Genomic DNA, 18760 nt, shown 5'->3' on the forward strand with positions numbered 1-18760 from the left:
AAAAATTATAACAAGTCCATCAATCAAATAGATCTTATTCTGTTCTTCTTGGTTTTTTTAAAATATTGTTGATTTTTGTTAAATTTATAATGAAAATTTTTAAAAATAAAATTGAAGAGTACAACAGGCAAATATGACCTAAGGAGTTTCAGAGTAATCTTCAAAACCAAGCATGTAAGTACTTTCATTCTTAAAAAACAAAACTATCTGCTCGGGTTTAATTCAACAAGCTTTTGACTTACTATGTACCAAGCACTGTGTTAAGTGGGGAGGATACAGAAAGAAAATGAAGTAATTCATGGCCTTTAGGAGCTTATGGTATTCAAACTATAAGTAAGAGGTAAACAGTGTCAAAATCCAAGATGCTCTCTATCTAGGCTTATTTCCACAGTGGGAAATGGATACATTGTCTAAGGACATTTTCTTAGGAAAGATTTAGAAGTATAAGTCAAAACCTGAAAAAAAGCACAAGATTCTTAAATCCATTAATATTTCTCTTAAAAATAGCCTCAGTCAAGTCACCAAACTATAAAAGTTGTTTAACATGAATTCATTATGTAGTATGTTCACACATGTGCATGTACATGCACACACATGTGTTAGTATCCTCATCTAAACTGGGAATCTCACCACCTTGTCACTGAATGAATTTATTTTCTAACCTACTGTTCCCATGGTTCTCCCCTCAATGGTTTTTGGATATTTGTTTTGTTTTTCTTTTCTTCTTAAAATTGGTGGTGCAGTGGACAGAGTGAAGTCAGGAAGAGCCAAGTTCAAATCTGATCTCAGATCCTAGCTTTGTGACCCTGGACAAATCACTTTCCATTTCCTCAGCCGTAAAATGAGAATAATAACATTATTTATCTCCTAAGGCAGTTGTGAGGATCAAGTGAGATATTTGTAAAAAACTCTGCAAACCTTAATATGCTATATAAATGCTAGCTATAATAACTAATAATAGAAATAATAAAGGTATTTGGCATAGAGTCTTAGATCACACTTTAAGCATGTAAAGCGAAAATGAGAGAATGTAACCTTAGAGGAAGACTGGCACAGTGGAAAGGATTGGGATCAGAGGACATGGGTTCAACTTCTGATTTTGATTTACTGTCTGTATGATCTGCAGCAAGTCACTTGACTAGTCCTCAAATTCTTTATGTAGGTCTCATCTAGTTCTAGATCTATGATTCTCTTTCTTCATGGCTCTCAGAATTGTGCACCACCCCCAAATTCTCTTAGTGGATACTCTTTTAGAATGAAGCCACTGAGATACAGAAGTAAGCCATTGGGGTACATTGGCATGAGAGTCAGAAGACACTAGTGATGCTTGTAAGTTTTAGGAAGGACACTGATAAGTTTGAAAACCTTTAGAGGACAGTGACGATAATAGTAAAAGATTATACCATACTAATGTGCATATATACATACATACACACATATATTTATAGAATCATTAAATAGACATATAAACATACATATATATTTATATATATACACATTCATACACACCCACACACATATGTGTACTATATTAGGACCATGTGAAGGAAAGGGGAATGTTTATCCTGGAGAAGGTAATGCTTGTAGGGGAGGGTAAGTGAAAGGGGAGTTTGAGATATTTCAGCTGTGTTTAAGTATTTGAAAGACAGTCACATGGAAGAGAGTATTAAATTAGTCCTTGATTCTAGAGGGCAGAACCAGGAACAATGGGTGGAAACTGAGAATAGACAGGTTTAGGCTTGGAGGAAAAACTACTTAAGCACTGGAGCTATCCCACAGTGGAATGGGTTTCCTTGATGGTAATGATTTCTCTCTTAATCAAGGACTGAATGACCACTTCTCCAGGATGTTGCTAAGAGGATTTAACGTTCAGGTATAGGTGAGACTAGATGACTAATGTGCTCCCTTCCAAATCAGAGATTTGGTGTTTCTATGATTCTTTACAAAGACTTCTGGGGTGTAGGGTGTGTTTAGGGAGGACAAGTACCTTGGTGTGATGGCTGCTGAACCCTTTTTGGGGCTCTTTCCACCTTTGGTGTTCACCTGTTCCACCTAACTCTCACCTGTGGCTCCAAGAAGCTGCAGCATGCACAGTGGTCATACCCTGGTAAACCATTTCAGCAGACAGGCCAAACCAGGCTGAGTGTAACCAAGGGGTCTCAAACCCATTGGTGAGTTAGGGAAGTGTTTACCCCAAGCATGTGAAGACTTCCTCTGGTGGAATGGGTGGATGAGAACAATTTGTTCCAAAGGCCATGAAGGCAGCTGAAGCAGGCAATATGGAGTGCTTAGAGCTAGGTTAGAAACTGAAAATGCCAAGGTCATCCACTGCATCCTGAGCCATCGCCAGCCATCTTGACTCTGTCCTGCCACTGGCCTATGATGGCTCTGGAGGAGAGAGTGAGGCTGATGACTTTGTGCAAGTCTGCCTCACTTAAATCCAATTTATGCATGAATCAAAAGACATCATATACAAAAAAAAAAAAAGAAAATAGAAAAAGACTTCTGAAAAAAAATCTCTTTTAATTCTAGCATTCTATGATCACTGTGCTTTTACAAATTTGGGAACATTAGTACTCTTTCACAATAACAGCCAAGTTTCAGTCACTACCAAGGAAGTATATTTACTAGAATTAAATTTCCTTTATGGTACGTGTTTAAATTAATCCCTCACTACAAGGCTTGTCATGGAAACATTTTTAGAATAAAGACACTATTTTGGTAACTTTTGTACCATTTATGGCAACATATACTTATAAAAGACTTAATAAAGTTGGTTGCTCAAGAAAGAAAAGGTCTTGGAATAAAGAATTTCCCATCACCATCATTTCCTTTTTAATGTAAGAAAACTAAACAGTCCAGAATTATAAATTCCCAACCTCTTCTTACTAAGAATTCACTCAGTAGTTAAATAAAGAAACTTAACATTTTCTCTAAAATTCTGTCAATTAAGAAATGGTGGTGCCTATCAATTAAGGAATGGCTGAACAAATTAAGATAGATGAATGTGATGGAATATCACTGTACTATAAGTAATGACAAAAGATACTGGTTCAGAGAAATCTGGGAAAACTTGCATGAATTGATACAGAATGAAATGAACAGAACCAGGAGAACAATCTATATAACACTTTAAAGGCAAACAACTTTGAAAGATTTAAGATCTCTTACCAATGCAATGGTCACCATGATTCCAGAGAACTGATGAAAGTCTATGTTACCCCCTTCAGGACAGAAATGATAGGGTCAAGATGCAGGAGAAGATAGGCTTTTTTAGTCATAGACAATGTGGGGATTTGTTTTGCTTGATTATACGTGTATTTGTTATTTTTTTTTGTTTTCCTTCTAAATTGGGGATGGGCAGGAAAGAGAAAATAAATGTTTTTTAACTGAAAAAGAAAACAAAATGAGAAAGTGGCAAACTTTGATTTTTGTTAAAAGCTTATTAAAATATTGATCCTCATTGGAATTTATAATCATTAAAGAAAATTTCAAAGTTTAATAATGAATAGAAAGTCACACATAGGAATGGATTATTCCTATGAATGAAATGCCAGCATGCTGCATTGGGGAGAATACTGAACATGGTTTTAGCATAGCCTCAGCAGTTACAAACAGTACAACCATGGCTAATTCAGTAAGCTTTTCTGGGCATCACAGTCCTTATTTATATGATAGGGAAGAAGCTAGATAGTAGAGTGCTGGACTTGGGGTTGGGAAGATCCAAAATAAAATCCTGCCTTGGGCACTTAAGACTTGGGAACCTAGGCAGGTCACCTAACCTTTGTCAGCCTCAATTTCTTTCTTCATCTGTAAATGAGTGGATGGGACACAATGACCTCCAAGGTCCCTTCCAGCTCTAAGATCTATGATCCTATTTTCATCTTTTATATCACAGTAGTGTTGTAGGGCTCTCTCTCTCTCTCTCTCTCTAAACACACACAATCTACCCTCTCTGTGTATACATACATATAGAGACACATACATATAACCTATATGTATGTGTGTATATACACATATTTAAATATGTGTGTGTAGACAGATAGGGTAGATTATGTGTGCCTTTGTGTGGAGAGAAGGAGTGGGGGAGATACTTATACAGACATACAGTGACTGGATCTGTGTTATCATTGGTAGAGGAAATTACCAAATGGGAAATTTCCTCTACCAATACCTATTGGGTCAGTACCTTCTAAGCCACTTACAGTTTAAGAGAGTTTTATGAGGCACTAGAAAGTTAATTGACTTGGTTGAATGCATACTGTCTGAGGAGTCCCCTTCTTACAAACACATATATACACACACACACACATTTGCTTTCTTGACATGCAGGAAATAGAAAAAGAGAAAATGACAAATCAACCTGCCTTCTTAGCCCATCAACCAAGAATGAATTTTCCTGATCTTTCTTTCCCATGATGCTTGAAAAAGTAAAGGTGAAGATCCCAGGAGAGCTTTGTAATTTAACCTCTTTTGCTTTGCTGTTTTTATCCTGCTTCAGAAACAATCTACTTAGCCAAGCTCCAGACACACAGAATAGCCCCAGGGTAAATCTTATTCTTCTCTATGGGCAATTATGTGTCACTGAGATTCTAAAGTGTATCTGTTACTATACTCACATAGCCCACAGATTAGTAGAGTTCTGAAAGGATTATAGATTAGAGTGCTATCATATTACTCTATTAATGAGTTCTTCTTCCCACCATTCCTAAGTATGTCACTATATCTTTTTAAATAGGGAGGAAATATTGACTAAAATAACTTAAAGCAGTAGAGGGAATTGAATGATTATGTGCATTCTTCATATATGAATTTAAGTAACCATTCGATTGTACTTACATATTGTTTCACACTTGTAGAATCATTCCCATAATTTTCTTGTGGAATGCACGGGAGAGAGAACATTTCCTTTTTACAGATAGGGAAATTTAGAAAGGTTCAATAACATGTTCAGTGCTCTAGGACTCATTTACTGATACTCTACTTAGTACTCTTTCCATTAGATTCCAGACATATTCAGAGTTCATAAAAAATAGCATACAACCTTCCAGTTCCCCAGTCCACTAACGGCATGTCAAAAGATCACATATTTATTTACTGAGATTAATCTTTAAAGAACTATCTTTGAGAAATTAGAAATAATTAAAAATTATAAAGTTTTACAGCTTAAAGAGACCTCATAGATAATTTTATCTACATATGAGAAAGATGATTAAAAAGTTAATTCGTCCCATGTCACATAGCTACTGTAGATCAGTGGCACAGCCAAGACCAAAACACAGGTCTCCAAAGTTTTTAAATTTTTTTCCCCTTTACTTAACACAAACATTTTAGTAAACAAAGAAAAAAAAGCATTGTATATGAAATGGAACTTTTGTTACAGTTTATCTCTAAAATATGTTGATTTTGATATGGTAGTAACAAAATAGTCCTATTTGTATCCTTTTCTGAACTTTTGTTTTCTTGTATACTTATAAAATGTTTCAGTGATACAATTTATCTTTTTTTCTTGTTATTATACACTAACTACTCCCCTCCATCCATTAAAGCCTTGCCCTCAAAAGCAATATATTAAAATAAACAATGGGACAGGAGACAATGACCATGTCTGAAAATTACTTTTTTTTCCGCATTTTTTCTACTTCTAATCCATTATCTTTTTGCCCAGAGTTAGATTAAATGTTTCATCAATTTCTGAAGTTATAATTGGCTATTTTACTGATTAGAATTCTGTAGTCATTCAAAATGTTTCCAATTACACTGTTGTGGTCATTGTATAAATTAATCTGACAGCTCATATCATTGCATCAATTCGTCCAAGTCTTTCTTAGTTTCTTTGAATTAGTCACATTTAATACAATGATATTATATTAATATGCAACAGTTAGTCCAGCTGTTTCCCAATTTCTAGGTACCCTCTTTGATTTTAATTTTTTGCTACAACCAAAAGTAACTGTAAAAGATCAATGCATGGTCTTTTCACTGTTTTCCTAACTTTTAACCAAAGGATTTTTTTTCTGGAAAAAAGTTAATTTATAAAGGTCATCATTTACTGATTCAATGATAGACATGTCAAAACAGAACATTTGGAATAGGATTACCATTTTATTGTACCAATGCCATTTACAATGGCTTACAATGACTAGATTGTAAATGCCTATAAAGAAGGGAACAAGGTTATATTATTTTTAAATTTTTTTCCAGTGGTAGCACAATGATTCTCTCTCTGTGTGTATGTGTGTGTGTATGATTTTTTAAATCCCTGGGAAACAAGAATAGAATGTTTATACACCTACTTCCAAAAAAAGATAAAATTCAAATTATATGTATTGTTGAATGAATAGTAATATTTTTATTTGGCATCATTATGGAAATTCACTTAGGCAGAACAACATATGCAAAAGCTCATGTATCTAATATATAAAAGATCTCCTTGACCCTCAGGGCATAATGTGCATGCATATATACACATAAACCCATCTTTACATATATATTCACATGTTTAAGTGAGGTGTATATAAGATAATATATATTGTTCTAAAATATTTTTACCAAACACTTCTGAAAGAGAAAGACCATCAATACAATTAAGTCTTTGTTTGGAGAAAGAGTCCTTGTTAGTACTTCGAGAGAATTTGTCTCAAAAAAAGAAAATGTTGTTGGCCAAGGTTGGCTGGTGACTGGTAGTTTGTATTTTTTTCAAAATTCCATTGGTACATAGAGAGTTAATATGAAGTATGTGGGTAAAATGTAAAGAATAAAACATAAAAATCAGTTTTTAAAAGTTTAGTTCTATTACATTGCCTTCTTAAAGAAATATACTGCACGTTGACTGTTGACTACAGTAATGCCTCCAGGAGATATTGTAGTCCCTAGCCCCATTGATCCCTAAGACAAATACACTGAATGCCCAGCTTTGTGAAATGGGCATTCTTTATAACCCTCCTCTTCACCATCAGGTTTCCAACTGTCACTTCACCCTGCTGTCAATGTTGTGCTTTCTAGTTTCCTTCACACTTATTTGTTCTTTCAGTTGTACTAGGGGGTTTGTAGATACGTTGAGCCTAACCCTCTATTAACTTCCTTCTACTTCATATGGACCTTGTATGTATTTAATTATTTATATGTGGATTAGAATATAAACTCGTTGAGAGCAAGGATTGTTTTTTTGCCTTTCTTTGCATTCCTAGGGTGTAGCACAATGTTATATAGCACATAGTCACTGTTTAATGATTGCTAATTGATTTCCCTAATGAGGCTCTTAAGGGAAATGAGACTCTAAAGGGATCATTTTAATAAAGTTTTTCCTATTTTTCTTGCTTTCTCAAAGGACAGGGAGAAGAAGGAGAGAAGCAGTTCTTTGAAAATATAGAATTTTTTAAAAAAGATCTTTTATTTGTAAGGTATGTGAATTTTAAAATATGAAATAAAATATCTCTTTTGACTAAGTCTTGTTACCTTCTTCCTTCTTATTTGTATTCCTATTAGCTGATAAGGGCATTGGAAGTCTAAGTCTAACTCCTGTTTGGAGTATGGATTGCTTTTACAAAAGGTCCAATAAATGGTCCTTCAGCTTTCATTTGAAGTTGTCCTTTGACAAGGAACTTATAATCTACTGTAGCAACCCATTATGATTTTTTTTTTTGTTCAGTCATTTTCAATTGTGTCTGACTCTTTGTGACCCCTTTAGGGGTTTTCTTGGCAAATATCCTGGAGTGGTTTGCCATTTCCTCCTCTAGTTCATTTTACAGATGAGGAAACCAATGCAAAAAGTGACTTGCTGAGGGTCACACAGCCAGCAAGTATCTGAAGTCTAATTTGAACTCAGGAAGAAGAGTTTTCCTGACTCCGGGCCCAGCACTCTATCTACTGTGCCACCTAGCTGCTTCTAGATAGCTCTAATTGTGAGTTTTTCCCCCCTACTTTCCTACAACTCCCACTCATTGGTCCCAGTTCTACTTTGAGGGACCAATCAAAAGCAAGTATAACTCTTCTTCCATATAAGCTTGGAAAATCAGGATGAGCAGGCAGATCTAAGATGCTGTCCTAAAGAAAATTTTGGAGACTTGTGTCAAATCTTTTCTGCTTGTTTAGAAAACTGATTGTCAGGAAAAGTAGACCTCCTAATGAATGAAGTCAGTGTGTATGTCTCCACTGTAACCTAAAATTTAAACCAGGGCCCAGAAGTACTTTCTTAATAAGTTTACCAAACTTCAATATTATTTCAAAAAAGTATAAATATAGCCAGAACTTCATAATGATTTTTTAAAAAAGAGAAAACTATTTTTTAAGGTATGTGTAGGGAGGATGGTGGTGGAGGAAAGGAATTGAACTGCATGACTGTTATAGTCCATTATAGCTCTAAATCTATGATCCTCTAAGTTTTTACTGTGTGCCACACATGGCACACATATTAAGTGTCAGAAACAAAAATCAAAAGCCAAGACTCTATTCTCAGTAAGTTTACATTCTACCAGGTAGAGACAATGCATAAATGAAGTGGTGGCCAGGTAGAGGTATTTCGGTTTGGAAAGGTGCAAGGATGATGGGTAGAGTCATAGGAGAATAGACTGACACTTCCTTTTCAGGAATAAAAACAGAATTGATTTGATTATGGTTCCAAAGTCTTGACCACCACCATTTTTTTTGGAAGACAAATAATTCTCTCAAAGTTCCCCTGAATTCTCCCTCTCCAAACAAAGACTTCGCTATAGCTAAGGGGAGTGAAGAAGAGGAGGGTAGGCACAAAGTGGCATTGGAGCTGAAGATCAGATGGCCGGTGAGTGAAGGATGGCTAAAACCAAATCCAGATGTAGTGGATAACTGAGGCAGCTACCATTCAGGACATGGGCCCTAAGGCAGGAGTTCCATTGGAACTGGAAGTATTTCAGATGCCAAGTACTCCGTTCCTCTCTTGTACATCCAGTATTGCTCAATAGAGGTTTTAAAAGAAAAAAATAGTTCATAATAATTTAAAATCTTATTAATGTAATCAAAATTGCCAATATCTGAAATGTTTCTGATTCCCTACACATTAAATAAAGCACCCATTTCTATGCTAAACCTAATTTTTATTTGTAAAATCTTATGGAGTTACATGGTAGAAGATTTGAGCAGGACCATCTCACAAAACAGTAAGATAAAGCAGAGAAGGGGAAAAAATTTCTAGAGAGCTTGGATGGAGACCCAATTAATCCATACTGTTCTGAGGGCAGCTAGGTGACACAGAGGATAGAGTACCAGGCCTACAGTCAGGAAGATTTCCTTTCTTAAATTCAAGTCAGGCCTCTGACACTTACTAGCTGTGTGATCCTGGGCAAGTCACTTGACTCCATTTGCTTTAGTTTCCTCCTCTGTAAAATGAGCTGGAGAAGGAAATGGCAAACTACTCCAGTATCTTTGCCAAGAAAACATCAAAAGGGGTCCAAAAGAGTTGGATGTGACTGAACAAGAACAAGGAAAGAACAGAAGTGGGCTGACAAACAGATTCAAAATAAAAAAAAGATCTGTGAAGGTACCTATAACAAACTCTTTTCTCCATTGAAGGTAAAAGAAGGACCACTTTTGGGAATAACATTACAGTTTCCAATATATTGCCCAAATAAATAAAAAATGGCATCAAAACAAATAAAGGTGCGAAGAGTAAAGAAATGGACTAAATCAAATATACATAGAGAAGGTCTTCACTGAAGGTAATACATACAATATTGAGACTGACTTGAGAAAAGGCAAAATCTTTTAAAAATAGTTAACAATATGTCTACTTCCCTATTTCTAAAAAATCTTTATGAGAGCAATATATAAGTATGTCAAGGAAATCATGTATGAAGAGGACAGAAAGTCTTTTCATAAATGATGTTTTGTAATTGATCTCATCCTTAGAGTCACACACATTAACTGAAAGGTATCAAGAATAAAAAAAAAATTCCACTGTACTAACTGGTTTCGGCCATTTAAAAAAATTTATATAATAGGACGTATCATCTTAAAATTCTCCACCAAGTGGTCCTCCATGTATATATTAAAATTACTCATGATTCCTTGAAAGATGTTGTAGCAGAACTTTGTTTAACAATTATTCTGAATTTTACTACCAAGCAAAGTACAAAATGGTGAGCCATGAGATTGTCACCATCATGGAGGTTATGCAATGCGAAGTCCAAATTGAAGAGGAACCTCTATAGATGAGGTCCCCCAGATGTGTGCTGACTATGTTAAGCCCTAGAAGATTATACAGATTTGATATGATATGACCTCAAAAGATTTTAGCTAAAATAACCACACAGGAAAAACTGAGTGAAGTGAGACAGTGTGATATAGTAGAAATAAAGGCCCATCTTTTTAAATATAATTATTCTTTTCATAATGCTATATCGGTAAAAATCATGGACTACAATTTTGAAAAAAAAATGGGTTATTTGAGAGTTATATAGTAGCATGAGCATGTATGAAATGTTTATTTATTAATAACTAATCATTGTATTAGGACGAAGGCTTTTCCCCTTTTCTACTTCCTCATCCAGAAATCAACCAGTGTGGGAAATCTTAAGCAGAGTTTACCCAGGCCAAGATCTAATCGTTCAGTAAAAGAAATTCCAAGTTTGGGCTAATGGGTGCATGCCTGCTCATTGTGTTTGCTCAGGGAGGTCTGGGGAAGTGTTGATTCTCCCTTTTGCCAGACAGGTGATATGAAATTGACGTCTCTTTGACCAAGATTTGAGTGAACCAAGTCACATTCCCAAGACCCTCACTGTAATATAGCCTAGCCTCTCACTGTAATATTAATTTTCTAATTAATTGTTAACAAATCAGAGTTGATTGCCAACCTTCAGGTACACCTACTCTTGGAAAGGTATATAAACTGAGAGCCTACAGCCAAGAGGGGTCTTTGGTCTAAGAGAGATGGTCAAATGACCGTCCTTGTATTAATAGATGTGTAGGCCTTATTAGTGAAATGATTAAATTACCCAGAAATTATGTCTCTTGAATCTTTTTAATCACCACAAGCAGCTGAGCTGCCAAATCATTACCAATAAAGAATTCTTTAGTACCAGTGTAGAGGATACCATTAGGGTAGTATATGACTGGAAAAAAAAGAGGTAAGCTACTCATATATAGAAATAAGGGATATCTAATGGACAGCTCATGTGCTCCATTCGTCATGGTATTTTCAAAAATTGAAATTTACATAGTGCTCTAAGGTCAATAAAACACTTTACATCTACCATCTCATTTGATCCAGGGAGGTAAATACTGTCATTATTCCTATTTGACAGATGAGAAAAGCAAGGTTCATATAGAAGTTAAAGGATTTCCCTAGGGTAACACACCATTAAGTGTCTGAGGCAGGATTTGAGCTCATGTCTTTCTGACTTCAAATCTAGCATCCTGACCACTATGCCAGTAGATAAGAGAATCTGGTATGAAGGGACAAATATCTGCCAGGGTTTCCTCCCATATTATCTGTAGGTTAGTTGTTCCCTAAAAACAACAGAAAGAACAAAGCTATCTCCAGGACTTGATTGGCTTGGAGGGACTAAGGCTCAAGATGTACTACTCTTGACATAACTTTCTGGTAGCCTCTATACATATTAATGGGACTTCCTAGTCACCTAAATGCACAAAATGGCCCAACTTAATACAGTTCTTCTTGGTCCTTGAGACTTGATGGACACTCTAAGCCTGTGTAGGTCATCATACTGACTTGGTGACCAGAGTGGTGATATATTCACTCTAGTGAAATATGACTTGATCATCCTTGTTGAATATCCTTTATATTCTGTAGCTAAGTAAGCCTCCTTTTTTTAACTTTTGAATAACCTCTTATTAATTAACCTGTGGTTAACTATTGAATACCTCAATGCATCCCAACATTGAATCTAAATTAAGAGTGCCAGCCCAAGTCAGGCTTGCTCCTTATCTTGTCAAATATAAATGAGGAAGTAAGATTCCATCCCAGGTCTTGTTGAATCCTGGTCCAGTATGTTATCCACTCAGCCTTTCCTGGGGATGGATACCACTCCCTTCCAAACTTTCTTCACCCCAAGATGTATGGAAAGACATGGACAAGAACTACACAGAACAGCATATTCTGTAAAAAAGGATTCCTCCTCATATAGAGATTGAATTAGTTTCTGACACCTGACAGTTATGAGTCTAATTCTCTAACAGGGCATTAATAATAATTAATTCATACAACAATCTATAAATATAACAATTAATATTAAGTATTAATTAATAAGTAATAATAATTTTCTAATTGAGGGCAGTATCTCTTCCCCATCTTTAGTTTCATCTCTCTCTTAACTATTTTTTTTTCTTTATCCTTCACAGTCCAAAGAGAAGGCAAATAAAAAGTAAGTAATTCTACCTTCTCTTCAAGGTCTTTTCTCATTGTCCAGTCTCTGCTTAGTCTATGTTTTCCTACAGTAATTCTCCTCCTGGAGCAAGGTTCCTCTGTAACAGCTCCCTCTTCCACAGTCTTTCTCTTCAAGCTACTAGAATTCTGCAAGTTTTACTTTTCTCTCTTCCTCTCCTTTCCCTTTTATAACAGAGGCATAGGCTGGTGCTGTTTCAGTGGTTTCTAATTAGCACACCTCCCCCATGCTCAGTAAATGACTCAGCATGATTCAGCAATTCTGCTTTCTTGGGGTAGCCAGATTTTTTTTTTTGAACCACAAAAAACACGGTTAAATGACTGAAATGATAGGGATTGTAGGCTGGTCAGACAGGCCTCTTCCTCTAGGGGCAATAGATTTTCAGAAATGGCTGGAGTGATTTGGGAATTCGTAAATGACCACTGAACACCAAGGGAATTGTACTAAATGAGGTTCTGCACTTTTATTTGGCTTCTAGTTGGAAGTTCACCGATGCATTTGTTAAATATATCTGAGTAGCTTATTTACTCTGAAAGATAAAGGATTTGGTTGGGGGTGGGAGGTGAGGAAGGAAGGAAGCCGTGTAAGACCTGCAGTCCTCACAGTAGAAGTAAGCTCCTGATTGGGCCTCCTGTAAAATAGGACTCAGGATCACAGGAAGTATACCTATTCTCATTGTATGTTTTGTTTTGCTATTAGTAATTGTACTTAGGTTAAGTTCTTCTAAGTACAAGCTCCTTCTCTTCTACCCTTGAATCTAGAAATTAACTGTTAATAGTTATCAATAATAACAGAGTCAGCATGTTGATTAAGACCCAGTTATGCTGAAAAAGTTTAGAAGGGTATTCTGTGATGAGAAATGATAAAAGTATAATCCTGTGGATTTGACAAATCGAACAGTTGTATGTACCAAAAACCCATTAGTACTGGAGGGATTTGAATGGCTGCCATATAAAAGAGGGCGAAGAATACACTGCAAAGTGCAGAGTGGCTCTGGGAGCAGAACATCTGGTTTCAGATTCTACTTTTGAATCTAAATGTGTGACCTTGGACAAGGGACCAGCATTCCCTGAACTCAGTTTCTTCATCTGTAAAATGAGGGCTTGGACCAGGTGGCCTCTTACAGTTCTCATCTATGATCTTTTGGAAGGATTTATTCTTGGCACCACAAGGAATAACCAGGAATTATAGTCATGAAGACTGATTCCAGGTTGGGTTCTGTTAGAGATGCACTTGATACACAAAAAGATATCAAGAAAAATTTATTAAAATGGAGTTCAGAGGAGGGAGGACCTTCTACGTTCATTCCTTTGAATCAACAGGTGGTCTCCAGCATGGCTACTGGAGACTACAACAAGGTCAGGATAAGGAAGGCTTCTTATAGAATTCCAAACTTTGAATCTCATGGGCCACCATCCCCTGGCCATGTGACTTCATGTTCTTCGCTCTTATAGGTTTTCCCTCAAACAGCTCATCAGGCTTGCGCAGTAGTTTTCTGACCTTTTACCTGATGGTCCTAGGTCATATGATTCTGTGGAAACGGAACTTCCTCGTTTCCCACAGTTCGTAATAGTAAGAGCTGTCCAAAAGTGGAATAATCTCCCTTGAGAGCTACTAACTTCCTCTCTTTTGGTGGTCTTCAACCACAGGACCTTTGAATACTGACTGATGACAGTGGAGATGGAAGGGACTAGAGGAGGTTTTTCCCTTCCAAGCAGGGTAGACTGATAAAAATGTTTAACAACCAGCTCTCCACAACAAAAGTATGCAGGATATACTTTTAAATTTAATATGTATTATTAATATTTTCTCCATTGCTTTCAGTTAGACAGAACAATGAAACAAGTCCAGATTTGTAGCAGTTGCTGCTTTCTGAGGTGTAAATATTCACATCAAAAATTTCATAGTTGGCTCTCCTGAGCCTATACGAGATGGCTCCAACACTCCTCCACTTCCAACTCTGAAATTTTGTGAAATTCCAGGGAAGCTGATCTTGACTCAATAGGAAGAATTGTACTAACAATTTGATGATGTCCCCAAATGGAATGGGGAAGGAATAAGCATTTATGTAGCACCTACTGTACTAAGCCATTTACCAATATCTCAGCTGATTCTCACAACTCTTTAAAGTTGGTGTTATTATTCTTATTTTACAGTTGGAGGAAACTGAGACCAATGGAGGTTAAGTGAATTGTCCAGGGTCACACAGCATGTAAGTGTCCGAGGTTGGATTTGAAATCTTCCTGACTCCAGGCCCAGAACTCTACCTACTGTGCCACCTATCTGTCTCAGAATGGATTGCCTTTGGAGTTTCCCCATAACTAGAAACATTTAAGCAGAGGATGAGGACCACTTTTCAGGGATGTTTCCTACATTTTGTGGGAAGTTGAATCACCTGACTGCTATGGCTCTTTCCATGCCTCAAATTCTGTGAATATAATTACATATATAAAATATAAACAGGTTTCTTCATGCATGCAATAAAAACATGAACATGCTAAGATTATTGTCCTCTTATGTCTACATCCCCCCAAGTTCATCACTGTCTGTCCTCCAGCTCTGCCTTCCAATGAAAGGGAGAGGGAAAAGAAATGATATAGGTAGGAGACAGTGTTTATTGAATGCCTAGCTATGAGGAAATTACATTCTGTATATGTGTTTCAAATTTCAGGATTGTTCTAGAAAACTTTATTTTTCAGAAGGGTGTTAATATTTCATATTCCCTTTGGTATATTAATAGCATAAAGACATTTAGAGAGCTCTACCATATTTCTAATTTTGATTCACACAAAAATATTGCTTATGTCTTCTAAGTATATGTTGTAGTTGTTCAGTTATGGACTCTTCATGACCTCAAGGGACTATAGCACGCTGCTCTTAATTACGTATTATCTGTCTACAAAACAGCTTTCTTCAGAAGAACCAGCTTACTTCAGAGATAGAGATGGCAAAATATTAGGACAATAAAAATGCTTTGTTATTAGTTATTGTTATTTAAAATTTACTGAGAACCTAAATCAGAATGACACAAGATTCTAAACAGCAAAACATTTTTTTCTCCATGAAAATACAGGAGGGTATTTCAAATATGATTTCAATTCTCATTGCATCTGTTGAAGTAAGGCTGGAACGTATCATACAGAGACTGTGATTACCACCAATAGTGTCATCATCAAATAGAAATGATACACAATGCAGGGATAAAAAATGGGAGGGGATATATTACAAAAGAAAAAAATCTTCCTGCCTGGTACTACATTGGACATGGTCCTAGGGGCTTAGCTCCACGCAATGAGGAAAACAAGTACTTGAGATGCAGGGGAAACCAGAATATGGGCCAGTCAGAAGAAAATTCAAGACCTTCCACAAATATTTGGTAAATACCCATTGAATACTAGGTCAACTAGGCCATTTGGCAAGACTTCATGGTAGCATACAGGACAACCTGAGATGGACTGCATATCTTTCCTCTGAGACTCAGCCTAGACAGAGGCTCATTAATGACTTGGCCAAAGGGTGATGAATTTTTCAGCTACAGCTGGTTTCAGTAACCAATTGACTCAAGTCAAAGAAGGGTTCTGGTTGAGGCTGGAGGGTGTATTCCAACCAATGAAATCACAAAGTATTGACATTAAATATGTTTGTGATGATGAGATTAAATAAGATACTGGGGTCATATTTATTGTCCCTCCGGAAAAAGAGACTTAGCTCCTAAGTTTCTATGAGCAATGGCAAGAAAAGTTATTTCACAATAGGTAAACATTAGGTCAAGAAAAGATCATATATTGAGCACTACAGCTGAATTCCCTTAACTATGAGTATAGCTTCTGTTTTTTCTGATCTTGCATGTTTGAAACTGCTGCCATACAGATCTGAGAATAATATAAGGCAATTTCTGAAAAATGAATACAAAAATTGTTATTCCTATTAAAAAAAGGTCTGGTGAAGGTGATGAAATTCCCAGTGGTGGAAATTTGATGAAATTATGTCCTCTAGAAGTATTTATTGAGTAAAGTGAATATAAAGAATGAGTTAACTAAGCATGGTTAATCAATGTGGCAGTAACAGTACAGTGCTAAACCCTGGACTTTTCACTTCTGGTCCATGTCCTTCCTATCCAATTGGTTTTCCATACTCCTTTCTACTGTGAGAACTTACATGGAGATTCTTATATGTTGGGCATAATGTATCCCAATTTCACTGGGCTACAAACAGCTGTTTCATTAGCACACACTAGCAATACTATTCTTTTGATTTTCCCTTAGGAATTACAGCTGCTGTTGAGGTAGATTTTCAGGCAGAAAAGGTAATAATTGATGCCATGTCCTTAGACAAATGAGAATTTTTCTTGATGTTCCAAGTAGTTTCAAAGGACAAAAGGTCGGCTTTCCCAATACTCTTTCAAACTTACAGCTGGGATGACTGGCAGCCTTTTTTCTCTTGTCTTTCCCATGTGACTTCTTATCTCTAGTCCCAAGGAAGAAGTACTCAGGACCAAGTCTAATTCCATATCGCTTTTTAATAGGATTTGTACAATAGTCTATGATATTTATATTTCTGCAAATCTCTCATTCCATTTCAATTCTACAATTTTTTATTAAGCACCTATTATGTGTCTAGCACTGTGCAAGTTCCTGAGGCTACAAATATAAAATAAATATCCTCAAGAGATTTACATTCTATTTTTGTACTAAGTCAAATCATCAACAACCACAAAAAAAATCAAACGTAGAAACCAAGGTATTTATTAGCTTTTAGTCACTTTTATCTGCAGGTATTTATTTTAAAACTTTTAGTTAGTAGAAGAAAAACAAAAAACCCCAAAACATTTATTAAGTGCCTCCTATGAGCCAGGGAGATACACAAAGTATCCAACTTGGTACTTTGTATCCTCAGCGCCAAGTAAAAATCCCTGCTCTCAGGGAGCTCACAGTCCGGGGGAGATAGTTATGTATAACCAAGCTAAACAGTATATAGGATAAATTAGAAATAATCAACAGAGCAAGGCACGAGAATTCAGAAAGGTATATTAGATGGGATTTTATCCGAGCCTTGAAAGAAGTCAAGGAAGTCAGGAGGCAGATTGGAGACAAGGACTCATTCATCAGCCCCACGAAAATTATATGAATTTGAGGATCTTGTGTGATTCTAAAACCTCATTACAACGTATGTACCAGTGACAACATCACATAGATTCAGAATAAAGGAAATAAGCTGCATTTATAGAGGGAAACTTTTATTTGTCATTTACCACACTGGATCTTGACAAAATCCTACCGTAAAGGTGCTAATATATGTAGGTAAAGAACGCAGAAACACCATACCTACTTAAAATGTTAGGAAACAAACACATCAAAAAACAAAAACAAATCCTCAGTCCTCTGAATAATGAATGAAACTTTCACATTTTTTTTTAACCAGTTGAGAAATTAAATAGCAAAGATTCGAGATTTAACTTTTCCCATACAATTGCCATTGGTTTGAAAGCCAAAATTACCTTGTTCTCTCTCCAGGAAATGCTTGATAATGTTAACTCTGCTTACCGTAGTTTTCCAGTATCTAGAGTCACCGAGAAAGACTACTTCCCCCCCACTTTCTACCTCTTCTCGAGTTGATCTTCCATTTCTCCTCCTCCATTCAGTAAACTTAAGATGCATTGAGCGCAGAGCCTGAGCCATCCTGTTCTCCCCGCCCATTTCCCGCTCCATCCCTAATTGTTCTTTGCCCAGGCGCCCGCTCCTGCTTTCCCAGCTTCTCCCAAACTTCCCCTCCCCCCTCGGACTTTAAAAGCCTTTCCCCTCCCCCTCCCTTGGTCCCTCACTCTCCCTGCCCCCTCCCCCCTCGCCTTGTGACACATCCTGGGCTCCCCCCCTCTCAGCAGCAGTAGCCGGTACAGCAGCAGGAGCGGCAGCAGCAGCTTCAGCAGCAGAGAAAGCAGCCGCTGGCCCCTCAGCCTCCCTTCCCAGCTGAGCTCCTGCTGCAGTCATGGCTGCTGATGGAGTGGATGAACGCTCTCCTTTGCTGTCAGCATCCCATTCTGGAAATGTCACTCCGACCGCCCCGCCGTATTTGCCGGAAAACAGCCCCCGAGGTAAGGCAAGCGAGGCTGCTTTTTGCTTGGCTTTGCTTTCTGGGATACTGGAAACCGGGGAGCCGGGGAACCTGGTCTCTGAGAGCTGAGCCTTTCACTTGGGCTTGGTGGGGGAGGTTTCGAAGAGGGAGGAGGTGAGGGAGGAGGAGGATGAGGAGAAGGAACTGGAGAAAGAGAGGTGGGGGGAACGAATACGTTTATTGTGTCTTTCAAAGCCGGGGAGTCTTGCAATTACATTGCATTGCAGAGCTTTTCTTTTGTGCACGTTATACAAGTACTTTGCGCTGGGAGG

At 37.0% G+C, this 18760-nt stretch overlaps 2 protein-coding genes across 5 annotated transcripts in view; one reads left to right on the forward strand and one right to left on the reverse strand.

Annotated features, from left to right (window-relative positions):
* The window catches only part of OTUD6B (OTU deubiquitinase 6B), a 79849-nt gene extending 61829 nt beyond the window's left edge, over positions 1–18020 (reverse strand). The window contains exon 1 of one of the 4 annotated variants that reach the window (XM_072603598.1): positions 17875–18020. The gene's annotated coding sequence lies outside the window, so the exon portion shown is untranslated. Of the gene's footprint in view, positions 1–12370; positions 12519–17874 lie in introns of those variants that run through there. The other 3 variants (XM_072603600.1, XM_072603596.1, XM_072603599.1) reach the window with 3 other exon arrangements.
* A 59-nt stretch (positions 18021–18079) lies between these two features.
* PIP4P2 (phosphatidylinositol-4,5-bisphosphate 4-phosphatase 2) overlaps positions 18080–18760 on the forward strand; it is a 75152-nt gene continuing 74471 nt past the window's right edge. Inside the window, exon 1 of the mRNA XM_072603602.1 lies at positions 18080–18468. Coding sequence (XP_072459703.1) covers positions 18363–18468 — 106 coding nt within the window. The 5' untranslated portion in view covers positions 18080–18362. The remainder of the gene's footprint in view (positions 18469–18760) is intronic.

This window comes from Notamacropus eugenii, chromosome 4 (genome assembly GCF_028372415.1).
Source record: "Notamacropus eugenii isolate mMacEug1 chromosome 4, mMacEug1.pri_v2, whole genome shotgun sequence".
Classification (NCBI taxonomy): domain Eukaryota; kingdom Metazoa; phylum Chordata; class Mammalia; order Diprotodontia; family Macropodidae; genus Notamacropus; species Notamacropus eugenii.